General features: G+C 36.8%; 3 protein-coding genes across 4 annotated transcripts in view; 1 reads left to right on the forward strand and 2 right to left on the reverse strand.

Annotated features, from left to right (window-relative positions):
- Positions 1-465: 465 nt before the first annotated feature.
- On the reverse strand, positions 466-10,593 carry LOC125075159 (ATP-dependent RNA helicase abstrakt). Its single transcript, XM_047686780.1, has 13 exons — positions 10,238-10,593; positions 9,489-9,739; positions 7,703-7,885; positions 6,298-6,465; positions 5,718-5,907; positions 5,236-5,372; positions 3,872-3,969; positions 3,268-3,431; positions 2,884-3,089; positions 1,536-1,652; positions 1,210-1,400; positions 873-972; positions 466-592 (listed from the first exon to the last, which is right to left on the reverse strand). The coding sequence occupies exons 2-13, from the start codon at positions 9,685-9,687 to the stop codon at positions 504-506; spliced, it is 1,842 nt and encodes a 613-aa protein (XP_047542736.1). The 5' UTR covers positions 9,688-9,739; positions 10,238-10,593; the 3' UTR covers positions 466-503.
- A 519-nt stretch (positions 10,594-11,112) lies between these two features.
- Positions 11,113-20,188, forward strand: part of LOC125075156 — a 95,050-nt gene continuing 85,974 nt past the window's right edge. For both annotated transcript variants that reach the window (XM_047686775.1, XM_047686776.1), the window contains exon 1: positions 11,113-11,371. In XM_047686775.1, the coding sequence (XP_047542731.1) occupies positions 11,218-11,371 (154 nt within the window). In that variant the 5' untranslated portion in view covers positions 11,113-11,217. The remainder of the gene's footprint in view (positions 11,372-20,188) is intronic.
- LOC125075158 overlaps positions 14,991-20,188 on the reverse strand; it is a 51,941-nt gene continuing 46,743 nt past the window's right edge. Inside the window, exons 15-20 of the mRNA XM_047686779.1 lie at positions 19,337-19,423; positions 18,882-18,979; positions 18,353-18,456; positions 17,680-17,859; positions 17,044-17,217; positions 14,991-16,888 (exon numbers count right to left, since the gene is read on the reverse strand). Coding sequence (XP_047542735.1) covers positions 16,731-16,888; positions 17,044-17,217; positions 17,680-17,859; positions 18,353-18,456; positions 18,882-18,979; positions 19,337-19,423 — 801 coding nt within the window. The 3' untranslated portion in view covers positions 14,991-16,730. The remainder of the gene's footprint in view (positions 16,889-17,043; positions 17,218-17,679; positions 17,860-18,352; positions 18,457-18,881; positions 18,980-19,336; positions 19,424-20,188) is intronic.

The following is a 20,188-nucleotide window of genomic DNA, read 5'->3' on the forward strand; positions in this document are numbered from 1 at the left end:
ACAGTTTTTCAGTCATTAGACAATACAAGCCGCTGTCCCTGCGTTTTAAATCTGTAATATCTTCGAAAGCAGTTCATTAAAATTACACGCTGTAAAGTTATATTGATCTTTATTAAACGCACAATGTTTTTAAGGTACTTAATTGGATAAGAATTAATGCTGTTTTACTTAAAATTCCTTCAAAAATAATCCATTATTTCTCATGAAAAGTAAAGGATAAAAAAATGGTTGTTGTGGGTTATCCCAAAGAGATTGACATGTATCACCGCGGACTTTTTTGAAGACTTTTTTAAGGTGTACAATACTGTAGAACATTATTTGAATCTATCTCGTAGGATTCAGCCAGCTTCCGCAACGTAAGCGCAAAAAATGTGTTTATTTATGACATCACTTTAGAAACCTCTATCTAAGCACGCGCCCCTTTTTTTGAATATATTACAATTTTGAAATAAAACATTCAAATATCGTATTAAACATTTATTAATTATACTATTAAATATACACTAATAATCGGCCGCGGTGTTCGCCAGGTAATCTCGTCTGCCAATATTCGACGCCTGCTTGTTCTGAACAGCTTCGAGTTTCGGACATTCTGTAACAAAAGTATAAATATTTCATTGTTATATGTTAAGTTATCAATACTAATATAAACGCTAAAGTAACTTTGTCTGTTGTGCTTTCACGGAACCTGTTGTAAACCCTGTCTGCTGGAGTTTTATCTAGATTTATGTCCGCAGACTCCGAGGTCCCGGATTCAAATCCTAAGTCGATCCGATAAAAAGTTATTTCGGTTCTCTATCAAAAAAATTCTCAGTAACGGCCGGGGGTCTAAAATTTCAAATAATTTATATTGATAAAGTCCGGGCTCATACCAGTAATCCTGTGTCCAAGACCACCGCAGTAGGAACAGCCTTGGCCGTCTGCCATCGGAACATCTGGTTCTCCGATCATGTCTAGCAGGAATGCCGGTACCTGGAAATTGAAAAATTATACGTACAGGAGATTATCCTTTGATCACGGCGTCTAGTACAGGAGGCTGCAGTGCAGTAACAGGATATAGTACAGGAGTCTATGCTGTAGTCGAGGGGTCTAGTACAGGAGACTGAAGCCCAGTAATGTGATATAGTACAGGAGTCTATGCTGTAGTCAAGGGGTCTAGTGAAGGATTCTACGGTACAGTCACGTGGAGTACAGGAAGTATCCACTCACCCGTTGGCCGGCCTCAGTGAGCAGATGTGCGAGGTCACGCAGCACACTGGTGTCAGCGGCTCTGCCCAGGAGCGTGGTGGCGACTCCCCCACCACCGGCTCGTCCGGTACGACCGATGCGATGCACGTAGTTCTCGATGTCCTCCGGCATGTCGTAGTTGATCACGTGCTGGATGTTCTCGAAGTCCAGACCTGGAAGGGGGGGCGGGGGTATTTATTAAGTGTTATTGTTTGGCGGTAGAATATCTTATGATACGGTGGGATCTACCAAAAGGGGCTTTCACAAAGCTCTACCACTAAGTCGAGGCTAAATATTAGTCTAAGTACCTTTGCTAGCGACGTCCGTAGCCACGAGCACGTCCTTCTCTCCTTTTCTAAAGGCTTCCACAGCACGAGATCGTTCTTCTTGATCCTTGCCACCGTGAATAGCCACAGCTTCCACACCTGAAGCATTCAGTTATAGTTATAATAATAATGATGATGACGACGGCGATGACGATGATGATGATGATGACGACGTTAATGACGATGATGACGACGGTGATGACGATGATGACGACGGTGATGACGATGATGACGACGGTGATGACGACGGTGATGATGATGATGACGACGGTGATGACGGTGATGATGATGATGACGACGGTGATGACGATGATGATGATGATGACGACGTTAATGACGATGATGACGACGGTGATGACGATGATGACGACGGTGATGACGATGATGACGACGGTGATGATGATGACGACGGTGATGACGATGATGACGACGGTGATGACGATGATGACGACGGTGATGATGATGACGACGGTGATGATGATGATGACGACGGTGATGACGATGCCGACGGTGATGACGATGATGACGACGGTGATGATGATGATGACGACGATGATGACGATGATGACGACGGTGATGATGACGATGCCGACGGTGATGACGATGATGACGACGATGATGACGATGATGACGACGGTGATGATGACGATGCCGACGGTGATGACGATGATGACGACGGTGATGATGACGATGCCGACGGTGATGACGATGATGACGATGGTGATGATGACGATGCCGACGGTGATGACGATGATGACGACGGTGATGACGATGATGACGACGGTGATGATGATGATGACGACGATGATGACGATGATGACGACGGTGATGATGACGATGCCGACGGTGATGACGATGATGACGACGGTGATGACGATGATGACGACGGTGATGATGATGATGACGACGATGATGACGATGATGACGACGGTGATGATGACGATGCCGACGGTGATGACGATGATGACGATGGTGATGATGACGATGCCGACGGTGATGACGATGATGACGACGGTGATGATGATGATGAAGACGGTGATGATGTTGATGACGATGATGATTCAATGATTTGGATCTTAGAAATCAACATGGACATCCTTACATGCTAAGCACTTTAGACGGGATTTTTTTTAAATATATCAATCAGGTTCTTGAATGAACACGAGTTACTCGGGGCTTTCGTCTCTTGTAACTCTTTAAAGGTTTTACTCTACGGTCCATGTGAATCGAAAAAGGCAATCTGATAATTACACTAAAGGTAAAAATATAATGGTACTCTGAAATTGTGTGTGCGTGGGTGTGAGTACATATGTGCATGCGTCTCCCTCACCCTTGAGCAGCAGGTACTCGTGGATGGCGTCGACGTGCTGCTTGCGCTCGGCGAACACGAGCACGGGGGGCGGAGTCTTCTGCAGGCAGTGCAGCAGGTGCACGGTGCGCGCCTCCGCCTTCACGGGCTCCAGCTCCTGCCGCACGCTCAGCGACGCCGCGCCCGCGCGCCCCACGTTCACCGTCACCGGCTTCACCAGCGCCGACCTGGGGGGGGGGGGGCGAATATTATCTATGCGACATTTAGTACGATGAACGTGAACCGTAAGTGGTGGTTGACATCGGGAATTGATACCAGAACCTTGGGTTCTCTAACCATATTTTTTGAAATTACTAGTATTGTCATCATAAACTGTTTGTATTATTATACTAATTCTATACATACCTTGCGAAGTTCTGTATTTTCCTGGGCATGGTCGCGCTGAACAGCAGGGTCTGTCGCTGGCCAGCGAAGTACGAGAATATCGTCCGGACGTCTTCCTCGAAACCCATGTCGATCATCCTATCAGCTTCGTCCATGCAAAGATACCGACAGACATTCAGCCTCACCTGGGAAAATAAAGATTTTTATTCTGTGACAATTTTTTTTTTTAACTGAGCACTGTTAGTCAAGAACCAATATCAAACATCCCTAAAAATATCAAAAATCTTGGGAACCAAGATTTGAGTTCACGTAGAAAAAATCATTGATATTACTCAATACAAGATTATATTAAAAATAAAAAAGGGTGGACTTAGTATTTATTGATTTCTAGGCAAGATTTATACATATATATTTAATTGTACTTTATTGAATATAGTCAAATTAAAATGGTGGAAAAGAGTGCCTATTGAGTTTCTTGCCGGTTCTTCGCGGTAGAATCAACTTTTCGAATCGGTAGATATACATTTAATTCAACAATATGGCAGAATCTGAACCAGGACAGCACTTACTGGAGCTGAGTCAATTCGTACAATCTTTCCGTTGAAAAATTATAATAATTTCTTACCATTTTCTTGTCCAGCATGTCCATCAGACGTCCGGGGGTCGCTACCATGATATGCACCCCCCTTTGAACCACTTCCATGCATTCTGACACCGCCACACCTGCGTACAATATCATTGGCTGAATACGAATCGCTTGGCTGTATAAAATTAGGTAAACGACAACAATTAAATTAAAAACAACGTACGCCCGACAAAAGTGATAACTTAAACTAAACTAAGTTGAACTATTTCAAATTGTTTAACTCGAGAAAGGCTTAGGTTACTACTTAAATTTGATGTGTATTCATATGATAAGCCGAGATGGCTCAGTGGTTAGAACGCGTGCATCTTAACCGATGATTGCGGCATGCGGCGTGATGATTCCGGCAAAGGAAAACATCGTGAGGAAACCTGCATGTGTCTAATTTCAACGAAATTCTGCCACATGTGTATTCCACCAACCCGCATTGGAGCGGCGTGGTGGGAATATGCTCCAAACCTTCTCCTCAAAAGGCGAGGAGGCCTTTGCCCAGCGGTGGGAAATTTACAGGCTGCTAATGTAATGTAATATGATAATGTAAGGAGAGGTTATTTATTAATAAAATCTTAATAAGAATATGTACAGTCAGAGTAAGAAAGGTATTCACAGTAGCATGCGAAAGCGATCCCGTGGCGCCCACCGATGAGACGGAGAGGGTACCGCTGGTTTTTTAGTGGGTATTCCGGTGTAGTGTAGTATTTTGTTTATGTACATTATTAATATCATTATTGCCTGCTTACCGCTGCGTATGAGAAAGGGAAGGCAGTCAGACTGGCGCCGTAACGCGTTACGTAACGAAGCGGTTTACCCTCCCATAAGACGTTATCAGTTATCACTTCAATCATAGTTTAAACCGCAATTTTAATTCATATCATTACTGCAAACACTTGTTCATATACTAATATAACAAATTGCAAAAACAACTCTGTCCGTCTGTCTGTTGCTCTTTCAACAAACTACTTATTAATTTATTCCTAGGTACACAAACAGAACATACATTAAAATTACGGACTTACAAAATTTTGAGCTAGACAACATTCCTAAGCATGTGTACACGGCAGGCGTTACAATTATATATCAATGGAGTCTGGTACTATTTTATGTAATAATCAAAAATTAATAAATTACAGCAAACATATAAATTTAAATACATTGAAATAATGTAATATTAATTTCAAAACTAACTACTGAACCGAATTCGATGAAATTTCACGCACAGACCAATCTTGCAACCCAAGGAAGGACATAGGGTACATTTAATGTCTAACACCCAACGAACAACCCCTATAATGCGAGCGAAGTCGCGGCTACAACTAGTTCTTCATGAACTGAACCCTGATACTGACCTCCAATAGCCAAGCAGCTCCTTATTTCAGGACTCCCGGTCATCTTCAAGTGTTTCACGAAGTGCAATATGATATCGTGGGTCTGTTTCGCGAGCTCCCTCGACGGGCAGATTATCAGACCGTATGGACCTTCGTTTCTGTTGAAAATAATCAAACAGCTGATTTAATTTTTCATTTCCTCTAAACATTTATTTACCTAATACTTATTAACATTAAAGTCTCGTCCTTAATAAATCAGCTATCTGCCAGTGAAAGTCCAATCAAAATCAGCCGTTGCAGAGATTAGCCGGAACAAACAGACAGACAGACAAAAATTGTAAAAAGTGTTATTTAGGTATATGTACCGTGTATACATACATATGCATTTAGTAAAACGCGGTTATTTTAATATCACAAACAGACACTCCAATTTTATTATATGTATAGATAATATTCCCAGGTACTGTTTTGGTACCTACCCAACATCTTGCACTACCACTTACCGTATAAACGGCATTTTCACCTCCTGTTCGACACAGAACATGATAATGGGTAAAGTGAAGACCAAGGTCTTCCCGGAACCGGTGAAGGCTATGCCGATCATGTCCCGGCCGCTGAGCACAGCTGGTATACCCTGGACTTGGATGGGGGTTGGGCTCTTGATACCTTTTGCTTCTAGGCCACGGAGGATACCTGAAATTCAATGACATTTTAGAAGATAAGATGTTAGCTAGACATTTTGCTACTAGCTTTTCGCAATGAATAAAGATTGCTTGGAATGATAGAAAATATGTAGACGAACGGTCAAATAAGCCACTTGATGGTAACTACCACCGTCCATATACATTACCGCTGTAAGAAATATTAACCATTCACCAATCAATCACCAATGCGCCACCAACCTTAGTAACTAAGATGTAATTTCCCTTGATTACACTGACTCACTCACCCTTCAAACCGGAACACAACAAAACTGAGTACTGCTTGACGTATAACGTAAGAACATATTTAAAAAAAAAATGGCAAAACCCAAATAACCAACATTCACCATCGAATTGGTCGAGGGCTTGATTATTGACGTACCTTTTGGAAACTTCATATGCTGGAACGTCTTTATGGGTGGTGGAACATCTTCGCCCTCGACCAAGATGCGCAGATCTTGTCGAACGAGCTCGTGACGTGATTCCGGCAGATCGAGGATACAGCGAGGAGCGCGCCAGGACGTCTTTATCGGTTCCGAGTATTGGATACCTGGAATCAATTATTTTAACAACCATCTGTTCTACCAAAATGACCACGACCTCCGTGGTCGAGTAGTGTGTACACCGATTTTCATGGGTACGCCACTCCGAGTTCTCGGGTTCGATTCCCGGCCGAGTCGATGTAGAAAAAGTTCATTAGTTTTCTACGTTGTCTTGGGTCTGGGTGTTTGTGGTACCGTTGTTACTTCTGATTTCCATAACACAAGTGCTTTAGCTACTTACATCGGGATCAGAGTAATGTATTTGATGTTGTCCAATATTTATTTAAAATGAGAAGGCGTTTTTTTGTAATGCCAAAACTCTTGATAATGTGTTGTTTGTTCGTAAAAATATAAAAGACTTTAGTATACTATTAATATCACCCGACTTTACAGGGTTAGTAACTCTTTTGTGGGAAATGTACGCACCTTTACAACAGGAAGTTAGACAACTATCAAAACTATTCAATTGGAAAATGGAAAATTAAAAAAAAATCGTTGACGGACGTTTGTGTGTAGGAAGGAAGGAAGGAATATGAAATTTCAACTGTAAAAACAATTGTTGGAAAAGAAAATATACAAAAATAGATAAGTTCCTTTTACAGGTTCTACCGAATGTTTCGTTCCGTAACGGTGGCAGATTTTTCACAGTTTTTTTAGTTTACTTTCACAGTATTGTAGGAAGGTAGACGAACGAGAAATTGAGGCTCTTGCTAGTAAATGGTCACCAACGTCCAAAGACATTGGCGTTGTAACAAATATTAAGCAATCCTTACATTGGAAATTCGTCGCCAACATTGGGAAGTAAATTTTATATCGCTTGTGCCTGTAGTTACACTGAATCACTAGCCTTTTCAAGCAGAACACATTAAACTGATAAGATAAGGTTCACTTGGTGGTAGGGCTTCGTACAAGCCCGTCTGGGTAGGTACCACCCACACATCAGATATTACTAACAGCGCTAATTTGTCTATGGGCGATGGTGACAACTTACATCATCAGATGGACCATTTGCTCGTCCGCCAACCTTTATCATAAAAAAAAGGTACGACCTGCTCACCAAATAATCGCAGTTTAATCTGACAAAAATTTTAAATTCGCGGCATTTCACGTTCTTGTCTATTAGGCCTTCAAAAATTGAGCCATCAATCTCGATCGTACCGTTCAATCTCCAACATCTTTACCATCACACGTGACATTGGCGTTAACAATAATGCCACAAAAAAAGATGCTGCTAAAAATTCTTACCTTTCGCCAATTCCGCAACCCCCATAAGCGCTGTATTCTGAGCGACGCTTTTCAATATGTGTTCCTCTTCCTTCGCCTGCCTCTCAGCAGCGGATAGGGCTCTCGCTTCTGCAATCCTCTTTAACTCGCTGTGTTGATCCAGTAGAGACACGTTGTACCGTCGTCCCCATTCTTCTTGGGAGGCTGAAACGTTTTTGAAACCATTAGAAATCTAAATTATTTTCTCCTGAACAATTAAATTGAGACTCCATTTTGAGAGAATTATATATTAGCTCGGGCTTCGCACGGGTGCAATACTGATACTAAATATACTATAGAATGTCATTATATACAAAGTTCATAGCTATTGGTCATTAGAAAATAGACCGCTATGTCCCTGCGTTTTAAATCTGTAATATCTCTGAAAATATTAATTTAAATTACACGCTGTAAAGGGCCATATTGATCTATATTAAACGCACAATGTATTTAAGGTACTTAATTGGATAAGGATTAATACTGTATTGCTTAAAATCGCTTCGAAACTAAGCCATGATTTCTCGTAAAAACCAAAGGATAAAAATGGTTATTGTAGGTTATCCTTAAAAGACAGACATATCATCGCGGGCTGTTTTGAAGACCTTTTTCAGGTGTACAATACTGTAGTACATTATTTTGATCTATCTTGTAGGGTTCAGCCAACATTTGCAATGTAAGCGCAAAAATTGTGTTTATTTACGACATGTAAACATGTATTATACATATAAACTTTCCTCTCGAATCACTCTATCTATTAAAAAAAACCACATCAAAATCCGTTGTGTAATTTTAAAGATCTAAGCATACATAGGGACAGACAGGCAGTGGTAAAAACTTTGTTTTATACTATGTAATGATTGTGTTTTTAAATAAATCTAGGAGACCTGTGCAAATTGTGCAATTAGTGCAATTATACTTTCCGTTATGCAAGATGATGCCATAGAATACAATTTTACGAAATTTTATATTAATAATTCTCGCTGAGTTTCTTAGCCCGGTTATTCTCAGGGCAGAGTATTTTATGCTCAGAACCAGTGGTAGTTTAATTTTTGCTTGCATTGTTTAATAATAACTGATTATTCAGACAAGAGTTAACAAGTTAAATGAGTGCAGGAGTAGTTTAACATAAATAAGTCATTTAAATATACATAATATGTATATTTTTATATATTGCAAGAGCCATTAAAATGGTATTTTTAATTAAATTAAATATTAATCCTTAATCAAGCTCCATGTTTGAGTAGATAAAGACTATTTTCCCCTCTACTGATATATCTTTATGTTTTTGTCAAAAATAGTAGAAAAAACTCCTTTTCGACGGTTCTTCTCACTTGAATTTACATTACGGGCCACATGAGATAGAATGACGAGAGGACACAAATAAACAGCATTTGATATTGAATTGATGAATCATTGTTTGAGAGCTTGAATAAAATATGATATTCATTAAGGATTTGTGACATGTAATAAAATTATGCTGTAAACAGTTTTGTGGTTGTTCTTATGTGTTTAAATAGCAAGTATTTTCTATCTAGTTATTATTGTGTTGTTTTAGGTTCTGGATTTTTAATTCTGTCTACTATCATGCCTTTTTATTTCTTTCTTTTTCGGATCTAACCGCTTATAGCGATGGACGTGTTCAAATATTCACAAAGAAAGTTGTCTTTTTATGTATATCTGTGTTTTTAAAGTGAGAATCGTAAAAGTTATATTATAATAAAGAAAGTTATAAATGTTTTTATTTTTTAATATAAAAATAGAATCATACCTTCATCGTCTGGATCATTCTCGCTGGAACTCTTAGTTTCAGCGGCGGCCTCAGCAGCGACTTGGCCGAGACGTCCTAACTTTAACAATTTTTGTTTCTTTCTTTCCTTAACTGGTATATAAGGTTCGTAATTATCCACATCTTCTTCAGATTCCGAGGATTTCTCGCGACGGTAACGTTTAACCGGTACTTCGGACATTTTATTTTAAAATATTCATAATTTACAGAAATTAAACTTTGTTTTGGTCCTTCTGCAAAACATTGATTTGACATTGACATAAGGATACGGGATTGCCATATCTTAAAATGTTATATCCCTACATTCTTAATTTTGTTTCATACTAAAAGTGAAATAACTCAGATATATTGTTAGTATAATAATATGTTGTATTCACAGTCAGAATCAGTTTGAGAGACGTTATTTTTTATTATTTGAATACCACTTTTTTGTTGATAGGGATAAAAAAAATCACAAATAGTTAAGCTATTTAATATTGGTCAAATATAGGTTTTATGACTCCGACAGCTGATTTGGTATTGTTTTGCTTATCTTTGTATTTCCTGCCAAGGGAAGTTTTCATCAAAACATTGAAAAGATCCCGATATGGCCCGTCTCTCAAAATAATAACATCATTTTTATGGCTTTTATTTGTGAAATAATTATAATAATATTAAAATGTCGTTGAAGAATGATTTTATTGTATAGGAGGGTAGACCAACAAATGGAACACCAGATGAAAAGTACTCACCATTCACTATCGTCCATAGAAAATAGAATTGTAAGGTAATCCATACATCGCCTATGTTTCAAAAACCTTGTGCCTGTAATTACACTGGATCACTCATCTCGAACAGTAATACAACAATACTAAGCAGTAGCAGCAGTAAGCAGGGTGATATCTACCGAAATGTATTTGCACAAAGCCCCACCACCGAGTAACACCAAATAATGTTAATGAAATAGTTACTGCTTTAACCAATGTAACAATTTAAGCACTGGAGCTCATTTGAAATAGTTAAATTTATTATATTGCATAAACATCACTTAAATTCCACTGAGAACAAAAGGGTCGGTTTGCTTTTGCCAATCATATCGAAAGTACGATTTAGTTGGGAAATACTATGTGGCTAGAATTTGTGTTATCATTCAATGCGGTCACCTATAAAAGCTATTTTTAAATCTGATTTGGATATTTTTATAAATTAAATACTCAATGTCTTCAAGTTACCTCTATAAAGTTATATGAACTAAGTTTTAATCCTAATAAATATATAGTGTTTGTTTACGAAAATAGCTGACAAATACTATGTTTGCAATTATTTACAATTACAAGTCACAACGAATTACGCAACGTTGTGTAAAATTTCGTTGTTGAAAACTTATAGTTTTTGAAAGGTATTTACAAAAACTTAGTCACTTAAACGTGTTGACAACATTTTTCCGCTGTAGAGACTCAGTTTTAGAAAGAAAACGTGTAAAGTCATACCATAACTGAGAAATGTCTTATTTACTTGACTATTGATAATGTATTTCCGTAATGCAACCTACTTCATGACGGAAGGAAGCAGCCAATAAAATCGCAATTACGGAACGAAACAGAATTTGTCAATGTCAGATCAAAACATTAGTGACACGTAACTTCACATAATTAAATTTGCTTTTTGTGACCTCCAAATGTGAAAAATCGCAAAAATACACACATGTTCCGATCGTTTCTAAAGTTTGAAAATGTCAGATAAATGTTTTGGTGACTACACGACCAGGAATGTTGTGAAAAATCCACTCTTGTCCTCAGCCGTAACTGGACTATCTATTGAAGATTTGACGCACAATGCAGTTTTGTTACCCGCTATTCCTAGCCAGGAACTGATGGCAAGACAAGGTTAGTGCTATTTTAGTCCCTGAAAGGTATTAAAACTATATGTTTCGCACGACCTTGGTTGGAAAGTGAAATATACATCACATCTATTTTAAAACGTTGTCTGTCAGTTTTTGTTCGATTCGTGCGTTTTTTTCGCAAGTTTTCTAAAAACATTGAAAGTTTATTGACTGCTTGTATAAATATCTATGTGTAATATATGGAATTATATTAATTTTTGTGACATTTTGGTGTAATTGATGTATTTTTCGTAAAATGTCGTCTTTTTTGTATAAATCGTTTAAAAACGCACCGTTCCAGAGTGGCTTTGCGCCAGATTCGCATTTACCATCAAGTTCAAATTATAAAAGTGTTGGAATGATTTTTAAAAAACTAGTAAGTTATTACTTGATTTTTTTTAATTTTTTATTTCAGTTACATAATATTTTTTTTGTATCGCCGTATCGTAAATGATTTAAAAACAATAGGTTATTTTTGTAATATATAATGTATTTATAATATTTTCCTGTTATTCTCGGTCAATATAATCTTAGATTTTTTAAAATGTATTATAGCTGCAAAATTCATGTCCAATACATAATTTAATTTTCTATAAATTAAAAAGATAATTTAAATTATCATCATTAATTTTAGTATTCCACTCTCAAATCTTCTTATAGTACACAGATTGAATTCAGTATAAATGAGATATTCATGAATAACAAACAAAAAAATATTATTAAATAAACAAAAACAACACCAGAGATATACTCAAATTACTCTTAACTAGACGAGATGGCTGAGTTGTTAGAATGTGTGTACTTTAACCAGTGATTGTGGGTTTTATGCCCACGCAAGCTACAGAATTTCCTTGTGTTTAATGAAGAAAATATTGAAGGGAAAACATTGTGAAAATTCACATTATATACATCAAATAGTATTGGAGCAGTGTGTTGGAATTAATTACAAACCTGATCTTCAAACGGAGAGGCTGGCACTCACAGGCTGTTACTGTATAATTAACTCAAAGGTAGAGGAGGCTGTGCGATACTGAAAAGCCCTTATTGTACTGTTAATTAGACCCCATATTAATTGTGATGTAAAAACTTTACTGTCTTTTGGGAGCTTTTATATTCTTAACTGCATTCGTAAACTAAAACTATTTTTTTATTTACGTATGCGCTTTGTGAAGTGTAGAAGTTGATTAAAATTTTATTCCAATTGAAGTAGAAAAAAAGATAGAAAAACCTTGGGTTTATGTATTTCATGTGATTTGCTAATAACTCAGGTATATTGCACACTACTAAGAGTTTATGATTATTATATCTTTATTTATAACACAACAATACTATACTAAACTACTTATTTCAGTTTTTTGCAAATCCACAGTGAATATCATAGATAAATCAAGCTCTCGACCAATGATATCGCGTCAATTTGCTGTCAAATGTTGTTTATTTGGCATTTTTCCTTTTGCTGTTAGAATAGATTAGAAGGTAATTTTAATTTACAAATAATATATGTGTAACATAGATTTTTATATACATATACAGTCAAAATCTGTTATAACGACATTGGAGGGACTACTCATATTTAGTCATAAAAACCGATAGTTGTAACAACCGGTGATGCGTATTTTTTAATGAAGTGGTATTATTTAATGTGTAGGTCATAGGTATTAATAGGCAAAATATATTAATGTATGAAATTAAATTATATTTCGTTTATTTCAATCAAAACTGTTAAAAATTAATTACACTGTGCCTATTCAAATTGTTTACAATACGGATCAGCTGGTTGTTCTACAGATATAATTTTTCGAAAACATTAGCCAAATGTGGTCGTTTAATGCGGGGTATGTCGTAGTAAGCAATGTCGTAAAAAGCAATATTTTTTATAAGACAGTTATATAGTATTCAGCCGGGACCTTTGATTTTGGTCATTATAACCGATATGTTGTTCTAAACGGTGTCGCCATAAACGGTTTTAACTGTATTTTTAATATAGAAAATAACATGGCTGATTTAAATAATCATAAGTGTAATTTTGCATTACATGCAATTTATTAATGTGGAAAATTAATTTATTGAAAAGTTTTCTTGAAAAAAAAACTTCTACTAACTTTGAAATAAAACTAGTTTTTTAAGGGATTTAATCGCGTATATTAATTATTTTATTTTAACATCCCGACGTTTCGAGCACTTTGCAGTGTTCGTGGTCACGGGCAGACTCTACTAACTTAATTTTTTTTTAATGTTGATGTATTGTCAGCTTTATTGTTAAAACACTCAGAGTTCAGCCATTTTGTACAAAGTATATTCCATGCACGCTTCTCCAATGCGGGTTAGTGGAATACACATGTGGCAGAATTTCGTTGAAATTAGACACATGCAGCTTTCCTCACGATGTTTTCCTTCACCGCCGAGCACGAGATGAATTTTAAACATAAATTAAGCACATGAAAATTCAGTTGTGCTTGTCTGGGCTGGAACCCGAAATCACCGGTTAAGATGCACGCGTTCTAACCACTGGGCCATCTCGGCTCATTTACATATATTTATAAGTGATACTCCTTTCGTTATTCTGATGCTGACTAGGAAAGGATTTTTGATAATTTCAACTTCATGGGGGAATGGGAAGGGTAACTTTGTTATATTCGTGCGGGAAGCTAGAGAAGGTTTAGTTATTTAACTAAACAAATACTTGGCGGTAGGGCTATGTGCAAGCCCGTCTGGGTAGGTACCACCCCTCATCAGATATTCTACCGAAAATCAGTACTCAGTATTGTTGTGTTCCGGTTTGAAGGGTGAATGAGTAGTGTAACTACAAGGGACATAACTATGGGCGGTGGTGATCACTTACCATCAGATGGTAATTAATAACTTACCATATTTGCTCGTCCGCCAATAAAAAAAAAAGATGTTTTAACGGATTTGTAAGCCATAACTAAAAACGAAAGACACTAATAGTGTCCAGGTAGGATTTGAACTCGTGACCTTCGAGCAAGTCACTTAGGTACCGCTGTATTTTAAAAGGAAAGAGGGTTAATTAAAGACTTATTATTATATAAAATTTTATTGACAATAAAATACAATATAATAAATCAAATATGGCTGAATACTTAATAATATTTATTTATATTAAATTATTTATTTATTTATTAATTAATAAGTTGTACTACCCGTATTAGTAAAATATATTTAATTAACAATTATTTAAAAAAGAAAAAAAAAATACTTAATTAATATCGGTTTTTATAAATGTCGCTTAGATAACTTAATGCTTTGTCTTATTCTGTCGAATGACGAATCAGTGATGTTGGAAAGAGATGACACATGTAAACACGTTACGACGTCATGGCGTGCCAAACGACTTGGTTAATCTATACATGTAATAAAATTGGAGTGTCTGTTTGTAATATTAAAATAACCCATTTTTACTAAATGCATATATATGTATACACGGTACATATACCAAAATAACATTTTTTATTGTAAAAAATGTTTTGTCTGTCTGTCTGTCTGTCTGTCTGTCTGTTTGTTCCGGCTAATCTCTGGAACGGCTGGACCGATTTTGACGGAACTTTCACTGGCAGATAGCGGATGTAATAAGGTGTAACTTAGGCTACTTTTATTTTAGAATTATATATAGAGTAAAAATGAAATCACGCTACAATATCCGAGTAACTTAAATTCATACAACGCGCACGAAGTCGCGGGCACAGCTAGTACTTTAAAATATAAATCTGTTCACTCCCGTCAAGTAAAATTATCGGTGTACGTTAACAAATATAATCTAATTTGTATTATTTTTTGCTATCTGTACTTTTAGTCATCTCACGCACACTAATTCAAGACATCCAGTAAGTACGAGCGTCACCCACACTTATGCACGTTGATATTTAACGTGGATGGGCGCGCTTTTGTAAGTGAACAGATCTTTATCACTTTGTGGTAGGGTTTTGTGCAAGCCCTACTCACATACTCCATCAAGCAGCAATGCATAGTGAGCCAGTGTAACTACAGGCACAAGGGATATGACATCTTAGTTTCCAACGACATGTTATGACACGTTTCCGATTATATTACGATCCAACTTCGAATATTCTTTACAAAAATAAAACTCGGCTTAATCTGAGGACGAATTGTACTTGTTTATATTGATTACGATATAATCTCTATTGTACGATCTGTGTTTATAATTAATCTCGTGCTCGGTGGCGAAGGGAAACATCGTGAGGAAACCTGCATGTGTCGAATTTTTTTATTGGAGCAGCGTGGTGGAATATGCTTATCTTTTGCCCATAAGAAGAGGAAGCCTTAGCCTACCAATAGGAAATAACAGGCTGTTACTGTTGATACGATGCAGATTATATTCCGATCTAACTTTGATTGGACTGAATTATACTGTTAGCAGAATAGGTAAACGGGTGAACGTCAACGATGACATTTCGATTCGATTGCGATACAACGATAATTTATTCATAGAATTGGCGCCCAAGAGGTCGTAACACGAAGTCGTAACGCGCTCTAATGCTTTGTCTCTTTCCATCGTATATCAAATCGATATGACAGAAAAAGAGATAGCGATGTTTAACAAAGAACCGCTAAGTAACTTTTATAATCAAAGATATATTAAAGTAATATTGTTGACAATAAATATCTTATTATTATTATTAGTTTCTTGTTTTAATAATATATTTTCTTTTAATGATATTTACTTTATAAAGGTAACTTATGATATATTCTATATTTAAACGATTTTTTTTAAGTTTTGACAGTAATATGTGTTTCAGTAATTGCTTTTTTGGGTAACTTGGCGGTTTAGTTTCATCCGCGTTTAACGTTCCGTATCCGTCGTGGCTATAGCGTGATGTTAAATAGCCCATTGCCTTCCTTTATTAGGCTATTAAGACTTGTAGTTCTAGAGATTAGTTCAACATACAAACTCTCTTCAGCTTTCTTGTATAAGTTATATATTGGAGGAGGTAAATTAAACGTTAAATGATTTAGAAATTTGTAGTCTGATTTCGGTGATTTTACAATGAATCTGACTGGTGTATATATCTCTACCACAGTGATATTAGTGCATCTAGTTCTTTAAACGTCTATGGGTTAGACATAACGTAAAGTGACAAGTGGATACGTCTCGAGGATCGATGGACTAAAGAGGTGCGTTACGTCGCTGCAGTTCAGATATTACGTGTTAATCTATCTATTTGCATTATTGGCTTTAGCTTAGTTTCAGTATTTCTCCAAATATATTGAAAAAAAAAAATCAATCGCATTGGCCGTTTGTTTAATACTTGAACCTACATATAAATAAAAAAAAAAAAAAACTTTACAATTATTTTTATATATAATTTGCTTTGTTAATCGCGTTTTTAATTAATATTTCTAGATGTCGTGTATGTAGGTAGTTCTCTGGACTCCTTCCGGCGTTTGACGCACCAATATATAAAGAAGATTATTAGTACTAGTAATACGATAATCAATATTACTCCCAAAGCGATCGCTGCTATGCCGGCTTCGTTTATATAATCTGTGGAAAGGTTAAAGCAATAGTCAAAGTTTTATCACCGTCACATGTGAAATAAATAAATAAATAGAAACGTCCAAGGTGACGTTAGTGGCATAAAGGATTGTGCCTTTGCCTTAACTTGTATATAAAAAAAAAATATCTCTAGCGATACGTACTTGAAATATCGATGGTATAGCTGTTAGCGTTTCCGAATGCATCGACGGCGTTGACGATGACTCTTGGGGCGCAGCAGGTCGCTCTGTATGACGCCATCACCTCGCTTCTAGCGCCGGAAATGAAATTGCTGTCATATACCAGGCCAAGTGGTGATGACGTTAGACGGAGTAGACCTGTAAGAGAAATATATGTATATTTATATTCCATAGATATTGGCATCGTAAGAAATATTAACCATTCCTTACATCGCCAATGTGCTACCAACCTTGGGAACCTAGTGCCTGTAGTTACACTGGCTCACTCATTCTCAAACCGGAACACAACAACACTGGGTACTTCTGTTTGGAGGTAGAATATCTGATGAGGGGGTGGTATCTACCCAGACGGGATAGCACAAAGCCCTACCACCAAGTTACCCTACCTTATATCGTAATCTTGGGAGTTCACATGTTAAAACATCGCACAGCTAAAACTTCTGAGTCTAGATTGCCTTAATTTAAAAGCAGGAAAATATTTTTTTTTTTGGAAATTTCAACTAAGATTACAGAGATTTATTTTATAGAATTTTACCCGTACGATGTCGGGACAAGCAGTTTTTTTATTGTATAAGTTTCATTTTACGTAAAAACGCCTACCTCCAACGGGATCTCTGGCGATGATGGTCGCCGACCAAACGTGCTCAGAGCAGTCGCTCCCCTGTCTCCCTAAACAGGATCCTTGGAAGTTGTGTCTCATTTCCGGTGCACCAACATCTCGTATAGTCTCCCCAGGGTTCGTCACGTAGACGTATGTCGATATTGATACTTGATCTAAACCTAGAAACAAAATAATATATTTAGTCCGCGGTTTCGCTCGCGTTTTAATTTCATCATAGTCCCCAACGCAGGTGTTTGTAAACACAGGTGCATGCTCTAATCCGATGGGATTCAAATCGGACCCGACCGCAAAGAGTTCAGGCGCAAGGCCAATTGCTTTACGTGCTGTCTGAGGCACGGGATTGTACACAATTCCAACTTATAGACTCCAGGCTGTTACTGAGAAGTAACTTTTTTGATAACGGTTTTACAACAGGATCCCAGAAAGAGTTCAAAATGCCTCAGTCCGACCTGAGGATTGAACCTAGAACCTCGGGATCTGCTGTCTTATATCTAACTACTAGACCAACGAAAAACTAACGTCTAAACGTTCAATGCACAACCAACCATAGAAATTAGTGACATTCTGTTAAAGCCTTGCCCAATGGCAGTTTTCGATATTTCACAAGTAAAGGCTGAATGTCTAATGCCTTATTAAAATAAAAAGTCTTACCGAAAGCTGTGAATGTTATGAGGTCCCTTGCTCCAGGTTGAGCATTCTGATTGATCGTCAGACTAACTATAATAGTTGCGGTTTGTCCTGAAGCTATTGTTTGCCTGAAAGAAATGGTATCGATTGAAGTTAATAATTCTTTGGCAATATTTCCAGGTAGTCTTGGAAACAGATCGATATCTGATAGTATGAAATGAGCAATTCTTTTGTATAACTTTGTGAATATATACGATTATTTCGTGCACCTCGAAGTGGCTTTATATTAACTTGTAAAAAATGGCGCCCAATAGGGGGCACTTCGTGGGCACTTCACATTATATTACACGGTATCCTTTATAAATTATTTATTATGGAAATGTATAGTTTTTTTATGATGTAGGCAGGTGGACTGCTATAAGAAATAATAACCATACCTTAAATTTCCAATGCGATACAAATATTGGTAATTAAGTTATGTCCCCTGTGCCTGTAGTTACACTGACTCACCCACCCTTTAAACCGGAACATAACAATGTTAAGTATAACTTACGAACTAGGCTCCAATCCGGTTAAGAATCTTAACTCTCCGACTGCTTCGAAGTTGAACCTGACCGATTGTTCCCTGAAGTTTGTGACTTCGTAGTATAACTAGAACAAAAATTTAGTTTTCTCATTGCGTTCGTAATATATAATACGTACATTAATAGATTTAATAATTGTTATAGGAGTATCCTATGACCCCATCATAGGAGAACCCTAAAGGGTAAATGTTTGAATTATATTATATTAAAAGTAATACATATAAGGCTTTTAGTGTATAAAACATTGTTTTAAATTTTAAATATTTAAAATTTTTTGATTACAAAAATCAACTCCCTAAAGGAGTATACACGTTTCGATATATTTGCATACCGTAAAGTATTCCTTATGTTTTATAAATTTTTGAGTTATATAATACATAATATAAATGGCAAACAAGCTGGTAAATGTATTTATATATGTTACCTGCAGTCGATCTCTGGGTGCTCCGTATATTTTAGTGCTTAAACCGATCTGGACTGACGTCAAAATTGACCCCCTTTGGTTAACTACCTGCAAAGAATATGATTTTGAATATATAGTCGCAGAGAACTTAATGTTGCCATATTTGTAAATGTAATTTGCTTAAAGGGTGATTTTCATATTAGCTTAAAGGGTCGATGTGGGTTTTCCTGCAGTATTCCTATTTTATCTTCTAATTTAAAGAGAAGTTTGTGTTGAGGTTTTTTTGCCAAATTGTCAAATGGGCTACCAGATGGTAAATACCACCACCGCGTATAGACAATGGTGCTGTAAAATATTTTAACCATTTTAGGAACTAAGACATTATGTCCCTTGTGCCTGTAGTTGCAGCTCAGTCACCGTTAAAACCAGAACGTAACGATACTAAGTCCTGCTGTTTGACGGTAGAATATCTGATGATTGGGTTGTATTGACTAATTGGGTGGGTAGGTTGGACTTGCACAAAGCCCTACCACCAAGGAAAATATGACAATACATCCTCCATAGATGACTATTAAATGTGTTCTGTTCACATTGCTATGCGACTTGTAGATAGTTTTCGGAAAATGTTGACGTTGATTTTAGCGAAATAATACGCTATTCAAGATAAATGTAATTGGTTAAGTACTCCTTCATTGTACTGAAGTAGGATCAAGCAAGCTTAGAATGTAATAACATCTCTATGGAGTATGAAACAAGGTCGCTTTCCGTCTGTACGCTTTGATGTTTTTTTTCATCACTGAACATAGCGATTTAAGAGGAAGGCTTACATGCATAAAGCTAGTTGAAACAACAATAATTATTCTTCTTCTGTTA

Source organism: Vanessa atalanta, chromosome 30 (genome assembly GCF_905147765.1).
Source record: "Vanessa atalanta chromosome 30, ilVanAtal1.2, whole genome shotgun sequence".
NCBI classification, from domain to species: Eukaryota; Metazoa; Arthropoda; class Insecta; order Lepidoptera; family Nymphalidae; genus Vanessa; species Vanessa atalanta.